The sequence below is a fragment of the Poromitra crassiceps genome (assembly GCF_964638095.1).
Source record: "Poromitra crassiceps genome assembly, chromosome: 1".
Lineage (NCBI taxonomy): Eukaryota > Metazoa > Chordata > Actinopteri > Beryciformes > Melamphaidae > Poromitra > Poromitra crassiceps.
The window spans coordinates 96607338-96622401 of NC_139623.1; the positions used below are offsets into that span (position 1 = coordinate 96607338).

The 15064-nt window shown below is 47.4% G+C and overlaps 2 protein-coding genes across 2 annotated transcripts in view; both read left to right on the plus strand.

Annotated features, from left to right (window-relative positions):
• The window catches only part of LOC310771454 (ryanodine receptor 1-like), a gene marked incomplete at both ends in the record, with an annotated part of 103636 nt that overhangs the window by 12205 nt on the left and 76367 nt on the right, over window positions 1-15064 (plus strand). Inside the window, 5 exons of the mRNA XM_083631913.1 lie at window positions 112-247; window positions 384-479; window positions 880-998; window positions 1178-1311; window positions 3061-3302. Of these exons, the coding sequence (XP_083488039.1) occupies window positions 112-247; window positions 384-479; window positions 880-998; window positions 1178-1311; window positions 3061-3302 (727 nt within the window). The remainder of the gene's footprint in view (window positions 1-111; window positions 248-383; window positions 480-879; window positions 999-1177; window positions 1312-3060; window positions 3303-15064) is intronic.
• LOC310786926 (uncharacterized protein) lies at window positions 6958-9999 on the plus strand (the record flags this gene model as incomplete). The annotated part of the gene is made up of 1 exon (XM_083648269.1): window positions 6958-9999. The coding sequence occupies one exon, from the start codon at window positions 6958-6960 to the stop codon at window positions 9997-9999; it is 3042 nt and encodes a 1013-aa protein (XP_083504395.1).

The following is a 15064-nucleotide window of genomic DNA, read 5'->3' on the forward strand; positions in this document are numbered from 1 at the left end:
GATGGTCCTACAATGACTATTCATGAGAAAAATCTGCCTGTTTTGATGTGAATTTTGTCTCCTTATATATAATATTTGTATGAATAATTTTTTATTCTATGTTTTATTCAGGGCATGATTACACTCGTTCTGGACTGTGTTGATCGGCTCAATGTTTACAACACAGCAGCCCACTTCTCCGAATTTGCCGGGGAGGAAGCTGCAGAGTCATGGAAGGAGATAGTAAATCTACTGTATGAATTGCTAGGTATGTCCCTCTCATGATTTGTTCTGTCATTCTGTCATCGTTATTTTCTATGATTCTTGGTATCTGCAGTAACCTCTTCTTGTTTCTGAAAATTATGCACTAAACATTGTTTTCTGGCTGACCCTCTTCTATGAAGCTTCTTTGATCAGAGGTAATCGTGCCAATTGCGCCCTCTTCTGTGATAACCTTGACTGGTTGGTCAGCAAACTAGACCGCTTGGAGGCATCTTCAGGTATGACTGTTGCTTCCCAGTGGCTTTCTGAGATTTTTAGATGTTTAATTTCCATCATTCATTGCATTATTCATGTTCTTTTAAACACTGCTCATGGTCGTGATTTCTGTAGTACAGCCCCTTTTTTATATATTTTGAGCTGGTAAATGTTACTCTGTTTTATAGACTGCTGACTGTGTATAATATGTGTTTTTTTCCCTGTGTTGGCCTCTCCATAAGCAAAAGCAAAAAATAGATAACAATAGACAACACAACTCTGAATCTTAAAGACTTGTATTTTGCTTACTAATGTGACTGATGTACACCATGTAGTTTGCTCTATTGTGTCATATAGTGTCATATTCAATCAAGCACATGCACTGTCACTGTTTATGTATTTCAAGTGTTGTTCTTGTCACAGGGATCCTGGAGGTCTTGTACTGTGTTCTGATTGAGAGTCCAGAAGTCTTGAACATTATTCAGGAGAATCATATCAAATCAATCATCTCGCTTCTGGATAAGCACGGACGCAATCATAAGGTAAGTTACTTGTGCTACTGTATGATGAGCATCTTGGAAAACTTTCACAATACTCTTCTTGAGCCTGAGTAGGAGACTGTCTGGTGCTTTTTAGAGTTTTTTTTGTACCGTATTTCAATGTGCACATCTTGTTGCAAAACACAAGCTGTGTGGGTTAGCTCTTCCCCTGTTTTCTCTAGGTGTTGGATGTGCTGTGCTCCCTCTGTGTGTGTAACGGCGTGGCTGTAAGATCCAACCAGAATCTCATCACAGAGAATCTGCTTCCAGGTCGTGACCTCCTGCTTCAGACCAACATTATCAATTATGTAACAAGGTCGGTCAATTTAACATACAAGAAGTAAGAAGAAACAGAAACGCATGTAAAATACTTTGCTGTCTCTTGTGTGCTGTAGCATAGTAGCTGGAGCTAAATAACTGCTCTGATTTAGGGGCCGGCACCTGGAGGTTGTGAGTTCAACTCCTCGGTGATGCTGAGTAAATGAGCTTTCTTTGTTGTAACTTTCTTTTTCCTCTTATACTACATTGATGTGCCGGCCCCGTACATGATTGCTTGCAGTCTACAGTAGATAGCCCCCGTTCAAACAGGATGCCAAAGCAACGCTCAACCGAAGCTGTACCTACGCTGTACCCACAAGTTTCATTTAGGCGTCCTTGCTAACAGGCGAAGCCGTTCACACCACCCGCGGGCGTGCCACGCTGATGCCTTGCCGAAGCCACGCTCACGCCACGCCGAATCGATCACTCAGGATTGACGCCGAATTTCCAAGAGTGACGCTGAAGCCGTGAAGCCGTGAGGCATGAAGTCAATGGGAGTTGTGGGCGGGTTTAAGGCGCGAGAGTAGGCGCTGAGAGGAAAAGACAAGGCGTCTTGTGTGAACGGTAAAGCGTACGTTCAGCTTGTGCCTGCTTCAAGCTTCAGTTCTGCTTAAGTTCGGCGTCCTGTGTGTGAAATGGGCGGGGCCTCTATTCCTCTACCCAAGGAATCCAGAGAAAAAATAATTTTGATTGTAGATGCTACGGTTCAAAAGTTATGGGCCAAAACGTAAAGAGGGTCAAGTCAAGTCAAGTCAAGTTTATTTATATAGCCCTAATTCACAAGCATGTCTCAGAGGGCTTCACAGAAGGGCTGTTATAGCACCACCTAGTGGTCAACTAGTGTATTTTTTCCGCCCATAGTAAAAGGTGACTGTGAACCTACCTACCAAGTTCGGTAGCGGCAGGTCTTATGGTTTCTGAGTAGGACCAAATCAGCTTGCAAATTGGTGACTAAATTGGTGACTAAATTGAGTGGACAAACCCTGTTATAGGGCCTGCGCCGTGCATGCGCTGGCCAAAAATATATTTTATTATATTTTCTTGTCTTGGTACTGTAGATTAAACAAATTTTCAGACTTCTATGTCAAAATGAATTAAAAAAATGAAAAAATAAAATAAAAAAAGAATTCTGCCTTTATGGAAAGCATTGGCGTCAATGAGGTTGTGCAATGTCAACCAAATAGCGATCGCGATGGTTCCACAGTGAAACATCACGATGGACGATGCCATCGTTGTTGACACGGGGGGTTGGGGCAAACAGCGTACAGCACTGAACAGAGAGAGGGAGGCACAGGGGCTTGTGCTGAAACTGAAACTGACCAGAGCTGAGGCTATTTAGCCTGTGTTGGATATAGTAATTAATTAGCAATTACTATCTATATTATTATCCATATACTACGTATATATATATAACTATATGTTTTTTGCCACATTTGTGCATGTTTGTGCTCACAAATGGAGATCACGATGGTCCGATGTAGAAGGCTCAGAGGTCAATGGGGGTCGGGCGGCCCAGCGACGATGCCATCGTCCATCGTGCCAACCCTAGTAGTCAATGGAAAGTAGAGCTTTATGAAGCATTCCATCCTTGTAAAAAAATAAATGATACAGTATCTATGTTGAATTTGAGTCCTGGATGATGCTGAGTTTAATATGCTTTCGTTGTTGTAACTCTTTTTCCTCTTATGCACATCTGCTGGCCCTGTCCATCAAAGTCCTTGTTTATCTTCTTTTTCTCTTTCTTTAGCATGAGACCCAACATCTTCCTTGGAACATGTGAAGGCTCAACGCAGTATAAGAAGTGGTATTTTGAGGTGATGGTGGACCACGTGGAGCCCTTCCTGACAGCTCAGCCCTTTCACCTACGTGTGGGTTGGGCTCTGACGGAGGGTTACAGCCCCTACCCAGGGGGAGGGGAAGGCTGGGGGGCCAATGGGGTAGGAGATGACCTCTACTCCTACAGCTTTGATGGACTTCACCTCTGGTCAGGTAGAGTAAACTGGGCGAAAAGTATTCTTTTACTGGGATCTGGTTTACAGCATCAGCATCTGCTCAAAATCTCAATATGTTTTTCCATGGACGTGTATGTTTTGTTTTTATGCCTCTGCGGCAAAATATCTCAGGAATGCCTTGATGGAATTTCTTCTAATTTGCCTCAAATGTCCACTTGGACTCAAGGATGAACTGATTAGATTTAGGTGGTTAAGGGTCAACGTTTGTGAGGACACTGTGACCTCACAAATGCCATTTTCAAGCTTGTTAACGCGATATCCCAGGAACACCTCGACGGAATTTCTTTGAATTTGGCTCAAATGTCAAATGCTGGACAGACATGGATGTTGACTGCTCACTTGTTGGCGGAGGCATATATCCGCGGTGCGGTCGTTCTAGTTGTTTTTTTAGCTGCCAGTCAGCAGGGACAGCAGCTCTATAAGTCACTCGGTTGGTTCCATCTCTAGGGAGGAGACTCTCTCTCCCTTTGTCCACTTTGGCTTGTCTTTTTCTTTCCCATCTCCATCCACCTCCCTCTTGTTCTCTCCTCCCCCTTCCTTACCTCCTCCCTCTTCTCTCCCCTTCTTCTCCAATCCATCACCCCTCCTCTCCTTTTCACCAAAAATCTCCACCTACCCACGCAGCCTCCACTTAGCCATCCCTACTGAGTGACATCATAGTTGTCATAGCCAACTTTTGTCCTATATATCACTGGGCGACTGTCTGATGACATCACATCACATTAGATCTCTAGGCCCACCCACCCACTTAGCCATCACAACTGTCATCACTGAGGGCCACCCACTTAGCCATCACAACTGTTTGATGACGTCACTGAGGCCCACCCACTTAGCAATCACAACTGTCTGATGACATCACTCCTCTCCTCTCCTCCCCTTCCCCCTCCTCTCCTCTTGATTTTGGCTGGGTTTAATCCATCAACCCCATGAAAAAAAGTGGCACACACCCGCCGGATGTCCACACTCCCAATTTTATTGTAGACTAGTTCATACCTAGTTCATACCTACAGTAGATGCTTGTGTACGCTCCAGTCAGTGCAGACTTGCCAAAAATGCAAAAAAACATCTTAGATTTGGGAAAATGGACAAATCTGCTTTGTCAGCAGTCCCTGCCTGTGCCAATACTCACTCCCATTGTGCAGTTTCAGACTGATTGGCCAACCCGTGAAGTGTGTGTTGGTCGGACCTATTACTCATGACTGATGATTTCACAATGTCTATGACATCATCAGTGTCTGTGACATCATGCCATCAGTCACTGATGTCACATTGTGATGTCACTGACTACGTTTACATGCACACAATATTCCACTATTATTCAGAAAATGAGGGTCATGTAAACAGCATCTTCCAGTTGCATTTTCCGAATTTGCCCTTTTTCCGAATTTAGCATTTTCCGATTAAGACATCTGGGTTATTCCAGTATTATTCGGGTTTTCGGAGGATTCTTTGATCATGTATGTATATAGCGCATTCGGAATATGCGTCTCAATCAGGGTTTTTACCTCAGTTTGCGACGCCTGTTGCCTGTTTGTGGTCAGCTGATGTGTGCTAGAAAGCGATAGAACAGGCGATATAATAATCATAATAATCCATAATCTCTGGCATGCAAAAAGAAAAGCTGACATTTCTGATCGGGAGGAGATGAGAAACATCAATTTAAAGAGAGAGAGAGTAGCCTATAGTGCCCAGGGCCCACGAAAGTCCACAATGCTTGCGAGCCTGCGAGGTAATAAAGTAGGCTACTAGCCTACTTTTTATGAAAGACTTGGATGCGCAACACCAAACTTTTCAGCAGCAAGCTCCTGAAATGGACCAAGTGATGCTCGTAAGAATAGTGCTGCTCTGTTTATGCTCAACAGAAAAACAACTTCCTTGGGGAACACCACACTGTACCATCTTTTTGTCAGAAAAACTTCCATTAAAGAAAACCATTTGTGTTCTGTTACACAAGTAGCTCCTCATCCAGTTAAGTGTAGTAGTATTAAAACCATAAGTAGCCAGTTTCATTAAGAGTATCTCATGATATATTAAATCAAAAGCAGCACTAAAATCAAGTAGAACAGCACAGCAGGGCTGCTCTATTGGCTGCCCTGGTCGCTGCTCCACCCTCTGCCGACCTGGGGAGAGCCGAGACTAGCACCATGCTTCCTCCGACTCATGCGCAGTCTGTGTGTCATTAGGGACTGCACTCCTGATCTGTAAACAAGCTTTTCCAAGCAGCCAGTCTCTCTGCATATGGAAATCTTGCAAAGATATATGTATGGCTAAATACATTTTGTGACACAACTTCCTGACTCCTGGCTTCAATTATTATTTTGGTGTCACAAATGGTTTTCTCTGGTCACCGGTCTCATTTTGGAATGTAATTAATATAAATTCCATTCTACAACAGATGTCATCAGTGATGTCACTCGAGCAACTGTAATCTTATCCTAATATAAAATTGGCAGTCATACACAGAGTGGGCTGGAGAATGTTGTGTATGAGAATATCGTCGCTGTTGGGGCAAAAACTCTGATCTCCAAAACAGCAACTTTTCAGGAACACCACGTCGTCAAAGTTGGCAAGTCTTCATTATAGTCAGTTTCTGGGTGGATGTGTCATTACATTACTAATATCTGATGAAGGCTTAATTAACGCTCAAACGTCCATTGTGCTCTGTCCCAGGTGACGATTAAAATTTTGAAGGAACTTTCTGGAGTGCTGGCCTACTTCTTCTTTACTATTATTAATATCGTACCTGAATAAGCTCAAATGATGTTAGAGGATTATCAGTCAAGAGTTTGAGGCACTTTCTCTGTGACGAGAACCATTCTGGAACGCACAGGCACACGCCGCTGCTCCTCCGGCAGCGGGGCCGCAGATGGCTCCCAAGGCGAGTCTGTCTTGGGGTTGAGCAGCCTCTCACTAACGTGAACATTAGTCTCGTGAGAAACCAATTCGATCTGCATAGTTTTAATGAGTTTGCAGCCTAGGGATAATTCTAAAACATGTTATTGGTGGGAGGTAGGGGAGGAGCTTCGAGGTTCGAGGACAGATTGAGGGCAAATGGTGTTATGAGAATTACTCACAAGATCGTTTTAATGCTTTTCCATTGGTTAAATTTAGTAAAACCTACACAGACATGAAGGGTGAGCAGTAGCATCGATTGAATTATGAAAAAATGGACAGCGTGAATCTTCCGCCTGGGACTTCTGCCTCAGCTGCTCTGTTGTTGTACCGGCGAATATAAGAGTTCCGGTCCCGAACACTAGTGAATATAAGAATTTTGACATTTAGCATTCAAAATAAAAGCCACACAATGTATGTTTTTAAAAGGCACCGCTGCGCGGAAGTGGAAGTCCCGGGCGGAAGATCCGCACTGTACAGGAAGCCTCAAAAAAAGGTACGGCTGTCCCAGAAATAGACTCTGGGTTCCCAGATTGTAGTAGCAGTGATGTGTCACTCGAGCAATTGTGATGTTAACAGTGATCTCACTCGAGCATGATGCCATCAGTGATGTAAGCAGTGATGTCACTGGAGTAGTGGTGATGTCATCAGTGATGTCACTCAAGACATAGTGATGTCATCGGCGATGTCACTCGAGCCATTGCCAACTCATCACTCACTCACTGAGTTCCACATGGTTCATGGGGAGTTACATCAGGAAAGAAGAAAGTCCCCCCGCTGAGAATGGCTCCGGGAGTCCGAGAGCTGGGAGGAGTTTTGGGCCAACCCCCCGAGAGCAGCCCAGAGAGAGGCTGCCCCGACCCAACCATGCAGTCTATACTCCCAACAGCAGACTGTCATTCACTGGGGAGCCTTTGGGCAATGCAGTGGACAGGTTCACCATCACCCCACAGCGTCATTACACCCTGCAGCAGCCGGGTGCGTCCTCGGTGGGTGTCCTACCTCCTGCCCAGTGGGACGGCTTCAGGAAGAAGAATGTGCTCAACCCTCGCAACTCCCCTGCCATCCTCAGCCTGGACCACAGGAACCCCAGATCTCCACTTTTGGGCCATCCGAGTTATGCTGGAGGCCCCAGGACCCCTACTGACCCCTGCTCCACAGAAACCGTCCTCAAGGTGCTCAAAGAAAGCCGCAAGAGAGAGGTGGAGGAAGACGAGACAAGCTTTACACCTGAGCAGAAAAGTAAAAGAAGATGCATCAGTGGAAGTGCACATTCTGCGTTTGAACCCGTTTTGCCCAATGGAGCGCCGTTACAGCTCGTATCCAGGCCAGGAAGCCTGAAGCGAGGGATGAACTCTGTGGCGGGGGAGTCCATCATGAAGAGGTCTCGCACCTCCTCCATCAACTTGGGTATTGCAGGCTATGTCCCCAGAGGGACCCTGGGTTCAGAGCGGAACCCCATCCATAGCTCCTACAGCTCCTCACAAGGCTTCAACCAGTGGAAGAAAGCCTCTGCGCCCAGTTCCCCTCTGTCCAGCACTGGTTATTTTTGCTCTCAGAGGCCAGAGAGCAGAGGCCAATGTCCCAGCTCACTGTCCTCGGTGAGGTCTCAACAGACAGCCTCTGACAAAGCACCCATTACTTCCATACTGACTCCAGTCCTCAAGGTCCCAGTCACCACTTCATCAGACTCTACTGGTAGTGGTGGGAAACGAAAACGTACGATCCAGCTGGTGTCTAGCCACCGGGGTGACAGCAACCACATCTCTCTGTCCCCACCTGAGCTTGGTTACACTATCACTGTGAAAGACCTGGACCAACAGAAGAATGCTGCCCTCAGCAAGATCCACAAGGACATGCAGGAACCTGCTCCAGAGCCAGAGCAGCCTCCAACCACCACCTCCTCCCACCTGGCCTCGCCCATCAACTCCACCACCACCCTGAGCAGCCTGCTGACAGCTCCTCTGCCCACAGCCTCCACTTCCCAGTCAGTGAACCCAATCATGAACCTCGATTCCAGTCCAGCCAACAATGTCAATGCACTGACATCAGCTTCCAACACACTGCTAGAGGCTCTGAGGATGAAGAGCAACACTCCAGCTAGCTCTACTTCAGTTGCCGCTACTACTGCAATGTCAACATCGACCACACCTGTAGAGCCAAGTGGTTCAACACTGAAACCTTCGGCTGCCTTTGACTCCCCACAACTCCCTGTGACCTCCCTGTCCCAGTCCATGTCTAAAGGTGCGCCCCAGCCCTCTGCCTTCACCCAAGTCCTGGGCCAGGCCACCAAGCCTCCCAGCAGCACCCCCAATGTGGCTGGAGCTAGCCTGTTTCGACTGGACACTCAGTTCAACACACCCATTGCTTCTTCAGCCTGCAACCCAGCAGGTGCTACTGTTCCCCCAGCTACCAGCCACCAGTCAACCAGTAGCGCCAAACCTCTGCTAGCATCTGTGTTCGAGCCCATCTTTGTGGCCACCACCTCCTCAGCCATATCAGACCCAGAGAGCAAAACCGCCGTCCTAACCTTTAAGCCCATCTTCGGAAGTACTACAGCAAACACTGGTTTCGGACAACCTCCATCATATACAGCCACCACCTCGGCGCCTAAAGCTTCTTCCACCAGTACCAGTACCTTCTTCCACCAGTCTTCAATATTTGGTGGATTAATGAGCAGCAGCACAGTTGCCCCATCACTTGTCACTGTCCTGGCCAACATCCCCACTCAAACAAAATCCACCAGTGCTACCACAACCACAGACCCTGCAGCACAGCCAGCTGGCACATCTCTGTTCGGAAACTGGTCCACCGCATCCACAACAAGCACAAACTCAACCTCAGCGCCTGCCCCCACTACAGGGAGCACCTTTCAGTTTGGAACTGCTACTACCACCACTGTAGCCCCCACTACAACCTCCTCTAATGGCACCTTCACGTTTGCTGCCAGCAACACACTGCTGGCCCCTCCTCCTACCACCCACAAGGTCTTCAGCTTTGGCCAGGCAGCAGCCATCCAGAACCCAACCACCACTTCCTTTGGTGGCTTTGCTTTGGCCAACACAACTGCCACTGCCGCCTCCACCACCCAATCCATCTTCGGAAAGTCGTCATTTGAAGCATCGGCGGCCCCGCCAGCCTTCAGTTCCACAGCAGCACCACCAAAACCTTTCACCTTTGGATCCAGTGGAGCTTCATCCACCCCTGTCTCGGCTCTCGCCCCGGCTCCTTTCACATTTACTGCATGTGATGCCAGCACAGCAGTGAACCTTGGGACCCCATTTAAACCAGTATTTGGAAACAGCTCAACTAGTTTTGATTTTGGAAGCAGCTTAACTCCCTCAGCTGCACCAGGCTTCAGTGCAGCAGCCCAGGTTCAGAGCGTCTCCTCCTCAGCCAACTTTACATTTGGCGACAATGACCCTCAGCAGACACCCTCTGGCCCCGCTCAGCCAGCCTCCAGTGTATTTAACTTTAGTACTGCCATTTCAGGCACCCAGTTTGGAACTCCAGTCTTCAATAACTCTGCACCACAGATGGCAGGCTTCAGCTTTGGGGCCGCTGCTACTGACAGGGGGACATCTACCCCCACCTTTGGCCAGAGTGCTGCTGCTGGTCCCATTTCCTTTGGAAGCACTGGAACTCCTGTCCAAGGCTTCAACACTGTTGTACCCACTTCTTTTGCGTCTCCAGCAACTCCCTGGTTTTCCATCGGGTCTGGATCCAAGCCGTTGGGGGCCCGCCAGAGGCAGGCCCGGAGACAACATACCAGGAAGAAATAACCTCCTCCACTGGCTTGTGCTGGTCCACCATTGTGCTTGCAGAGGAGTTGGCAGGAGCCCATCATATATATAGCTGAAGTCAATGCTGCCCAGCTGACTACAGTACATGACCCAAGGAGGGCCGAGGAGAAGGATCCATAACAATGTATTATACTTGAAAAGAGAGAAAAGAGTTTGGTTCTGAACAAAAAGAGCCTCCGCCCACACTGTGTAATTGACAAGTGATGTGTGGGAAGAGTCTCCGCCCAGCCCACACTGTGTAATAGGCTCCGCCCCCACTTTTTGATTAGCAGATGATGTGTGGGAAGAGGCTTTGCCCACACAGTGTGATTGATAGTTAATTTTTAAACCGGACGGACAAACCCCATCTTTATTTGTCACAAACACCATTTGGCATGCACACACATGCATGGCAGCCAGTACACACACGCACATGCTTTGGAGGCGCTGTGAAATTTGTCCTCCGCGTTTGACCCATCCTGGGTCAAAGGAGCGGTGCGCAGCTGCAGTGAAGCGCTGGGGACCAACTTGTTCTAACCGCCACTGGTCAGACGACGATCTTCTGCATGGATTTTTTTTGTGGGGTGATTATATGGAGAAACCCCAGGGAGCACGGGGAGAACATGTTTAAAGGGCCGGGCGAGCCGTCTGTCATTCTTAACCTCGTCGAAGTAGGCCAAAAATGGGTCCCAGATAGTTGAGAACCTTCCAAGTGAGTTGGTTCTCAGGGACCTGAGTCTCTCCATCTGTATAACAGAGATCATGGTAAATGATAAATAGACTGCATTTATATAGCGCTTTTACTCAAAGCGCTTTACAATGTGCCTACATTCACACGTTCACACACCAAAGGCGGCCAGCTGCCACGCAGGGTGCTGGCACAGCCATCAGGAGCAATTTAGGGTTCAGTGTCTTGCCCAAGGACACTTCGACATGCGGACTGGAGGAGCCGGGGATCGAACCACCGGCCTTCTGGTTGGTGGACGACGCGCTCTACCTCCTGAGCCACAGCCACCCCGATCATGTCCATCAGCCACACCTGAAAAGAGGGTGAAGAGGAGGACTTCCACTCTTTCAGAATGAGTCTTTTGGCGACAGTTGTCCCCAGTGTCCGAGACTGTTGCACAGCTGTAGGGAAATTCAGAGAGGACTCCGAGCAGCCGAAGATGGCGAGTTCCGCCTCTGGCTGTAGGGTTATTTTGTAAGCCTTAGAGTACCAATCAAATATTTTGCCCCAAAATCCCAACAATGAAGGGCAGAACCAGAAGGCATGAGATAGTGTGCTCTCTGACACCTGTCACACAGTGGCGAGACAGAAGGGAAGATCCTGTGTAATTTATGCTTGGAGTAGTGAAAACAGTGAGCGACTTTAAATTGGATCAGCTGGTGTCTGCTATTAACTGAGCAGAGTTGGCCTACAGACAGACTCCTTTCCCATATCAGGTCAGATAAATCAACACCTAGTTCCCCCTGCCATCCTTCTCTGATCCTCTCAGTAGAGGCCGTTGCAGTTACATTACATTACATTACATTACGTCATTTGGCAGACGCTTTTATCCAAAGCGACTTACAATAACACATTTTTTGTCAGCAATAGAGCAATCAACTATGGAGCACAGTCTATGACAACTACAACTTCTGAAGGAACAGTGGTACAAGTTTAGGTTAGTGGTACAAGGTTGGTTAGTTTTTTTTTTTTTTTTTTTTTTTTTAAGAAAGAGAGAACGAAGTTAGATCAAGAAGGGCCCAGATGGAGCCTGAAAAGGTGTGTCTTTAGTCTTTTCCGAAAGATCGGCAGTGATTCAGCTGTCCTGACCGAAGGTGGAAGCTCGTTCCACCATTGAGGTGCCAGGGACGAGAAGAGTCGAGATCGGGATGAGCGACTTTTGAGCCCCCGTAGCGAAGGAGGGGCGAGGTGACCTGCACTGGTGGAGGAGCGAAGGGAGCGCTGAGAGGTTTGGAACCTGACCATGGATTGCAGGTACCGGGGAGCTGACTGGTGTACTACCCTGTAGGCCAGTACCAGTGTCTTGAATTTGATGCGGGCCGGGATGGGAAGCCAGTGGAGCTCCTGGAAGAGGGGAGTGACGTGAGAGAATTTGGGTTAGTTGAATATCAGACGGGCTGCAGCATTCTGAATGAGCTGAAGCGGTCGGATGTCGGTGGCAGGTAGGCCGGCCAGGAGCACGTTGCAGTAGTCCAGGCGGGAGGAGACAAGAGACTGGACCAGGAGTTGAGTCGCTTCTCTTGTGAGAAAGGGACGGATTTTGTGGATGTTGTAGAGAGAGAACCTACAGGAGCGCGCTGTAGCAGCTATGTTGGCAGAGCAAGACAGCTGGTTGTCAAGGATCACCCCAAGGTTCTTAGCTGTTTGGGAGGGCAGTACAGTGGTGTTGTCAATGGAGATGGAGAGATCTGCGAGAGGGCAGTCTTTTCCTGGGAGGAAGAGTAGCTCGGTCTTACCAAGGTTGAGCTTGAGGTGGTGGGCAGACATCCAGTCGCCAATGTCTTTGAGGCATGCAGAGATGCGAGCCTCGATTTGAGTGTCAGAGGGGGGGAAGGAAAGGAAAAGCTGGGTGTCATCAGCATAGCAGTGATAGGAAAAGCCATGAGAAGAGATCACATAGGCAAGAGATCTTATATAGAGAAGGAAAAGTAAGGGGCCCAGGACTGAGCCCTGGGGGACACCGGTGGTAAGAGGACAGGATCTGGAGAGGGACCCTCTCCATGAGACCTGGTATGAGCGGTTCGAGAGGTAGGAAGCAAACCAGGAGAGTGCAGAGCCTGAAATGCCGAGGTCAGACAGAGTGGAAAGAAGGATTTGGTGGTTGACTGTATCGAAGGCAGCAGACAGGTCAAGGAGGACAAGAACAGAAGACAGGGATGAGGCCTTAGCAGTGTGAAGGGCCTCTGTGACAGCAAGAAGAGCTGTCTCAGTGGAGTGAGAGGCCTTGAAATCGGACTGCAGAGGGTCCAGGAGGTCATTTTGGGAGAGATAGAGAGAAAGTTGTTCGGACGCTGCTCGTTCGAGGGTTTTGGAAAGGAATGAGAGAAGAGAGACAGGTCTGTAGTTGTGAATAGCAGTAGGGTCAAGGGAGGGTTTCTTAAGCAGAGGCTTGACTCTTGCAGTCTTTAGAGCAGGCGGGACAAGACCAGAGGACAAAGAGGAGTTAATGAAGGTAGTGAGGAAGGGAGATATGTTAGGTGAGATGGTTTGGAGGAGAGAGGAAGGGATAGGATCGAGGGGGCAGTAAGTGGCTCAAACAGACATACAAATCTAGAGAATATATGCTTGGAGTGAGGAGGGCTCAGCAATACATCGAAAAAAGCATGTTCATTTGGGAGCACTTCAAAGATGCGAATCTTGGCCATAAAGTTGTTCATATGAAAAGACTAGTTGTATTTTTTGTGAATACCTGACAGTTTCGACTGCTGCTTCCTGCAATCTTCGTCAAAGACATCACGTGATGTTGCTGTGACGTGTCATATGGCTGATGACCTACATAAACCAGCCATACAGTATGACACGTCACAGCAACATTACGTGACGTCTCACAAAAAATACAACGTCTTTTCAACAACTTTATAGTTAACGTTAGATGAAATTAACTTGTTTGGACTACTGGTGCGAATCTTGGATCGAACATAATTTTTGATTTGCAGGAATCTGAACCAGTTCATGCCGGGCAACTCAAACTTCCTCTTCAGTAGATCAAATGATGCAAAATGACCATCTATGTAGGTCTTTGATGGAAACCAGCCCCTTCTCACTCCAGGCGCGGTAGTTATTGTCTGACCAAGGAGCCAAAAAAGAGTGATTGAAACAAATTGGCGTGTGGACAGAAACATTTGGTAGACTCAAGACAGCATGCAGCTTATTTTCTTGTGCAGCAGGATTTATCATTTGTCATAGAGATCCACTTCCTGCAGTGAGCTCAGAGTGTCAATAGTCGTGTTTCCATTACCATCAGAAATGCGCAAAATCTAAATATCGCAATAGAAAGTGGGTAATGGAAACACGTAAATTTCGAAAAACCTCCCAAATATCGCAAAACGTTTTTGCGCTCTCATGAGGTGGTTTTTCAGACGTGTCGATATAGCAGTTTATCGCAAAAGTGTAATGGAAACAGTTTTTTCGCATTAGCACGTCATGTGACCCATTCTGCTTTGGAAAAGCAGCGAAAAATGAGGAAGAAACGGTTCGATAAGCCGTGGCAAAACCTCCGCAGCAATGGAAAACTTTGAAGCAACGCTAGCAGAAAGACGAGTGTTATGCAAATATATAAAATAGATAATGTTTAATGGCAGAAATCGGTCCATGGTGACAGGCTGCCTGTGTGCGCGCATTTGGCACAGCGCGAGATAAGGGGATGAAAAGCAAGCACACACCGGTGCGGTGCGTGCTCCTGACTGAAGTGAATACAGTGACTGTGAGTAATACATTACACACGTTTCAGGTGCAGTGTTATAATTATAATAGCTACACAACATTGTGATTATTGACCAAATCAGCCTTTTCCCCCCTCCATCTCTAAATCGGACCAGTTGTAGGCTATTAGGCTATTAGGCTTTTTTCCTCTGCCTGTCGCACTCACTGCATTCACCGCAGCCAGCAACATTATGCGACTCATTTTATTTTGAATTGATAATCAGGCTCGTTTATATGCGTTGTAACTTCATGTTGTGATTTGCATTGACCATTGGTTGGATTTGAGCATGCAGGGGACGGGATATGGGGCAGATCCACTGTGGCAGGCAGCTGCTGGTAGGCTAATGGGAATTGCGTTCAGGTGTGCGCTCCGTCAGACCAAAACTCAACTTCAATGGAAACGCCTACAAGTCGCAATTGTACATTGTCGAAGTTGTAGAAATATCGCAATTATTTTGCGAAAAACTGTAATGGAAACACAGCTAATGAGATTCTGTCATAAGGAGAGTGTTTTAGCCTTAATGAAGCACCTCCAATCTTTCCAATACAACAGTGAACCAGATCTACATCCTCTTCCTCTGAGTCCAAGGTTATGGTGTTCATATCAACAGGAGACTCTTCTTTACTTGTGGTAGC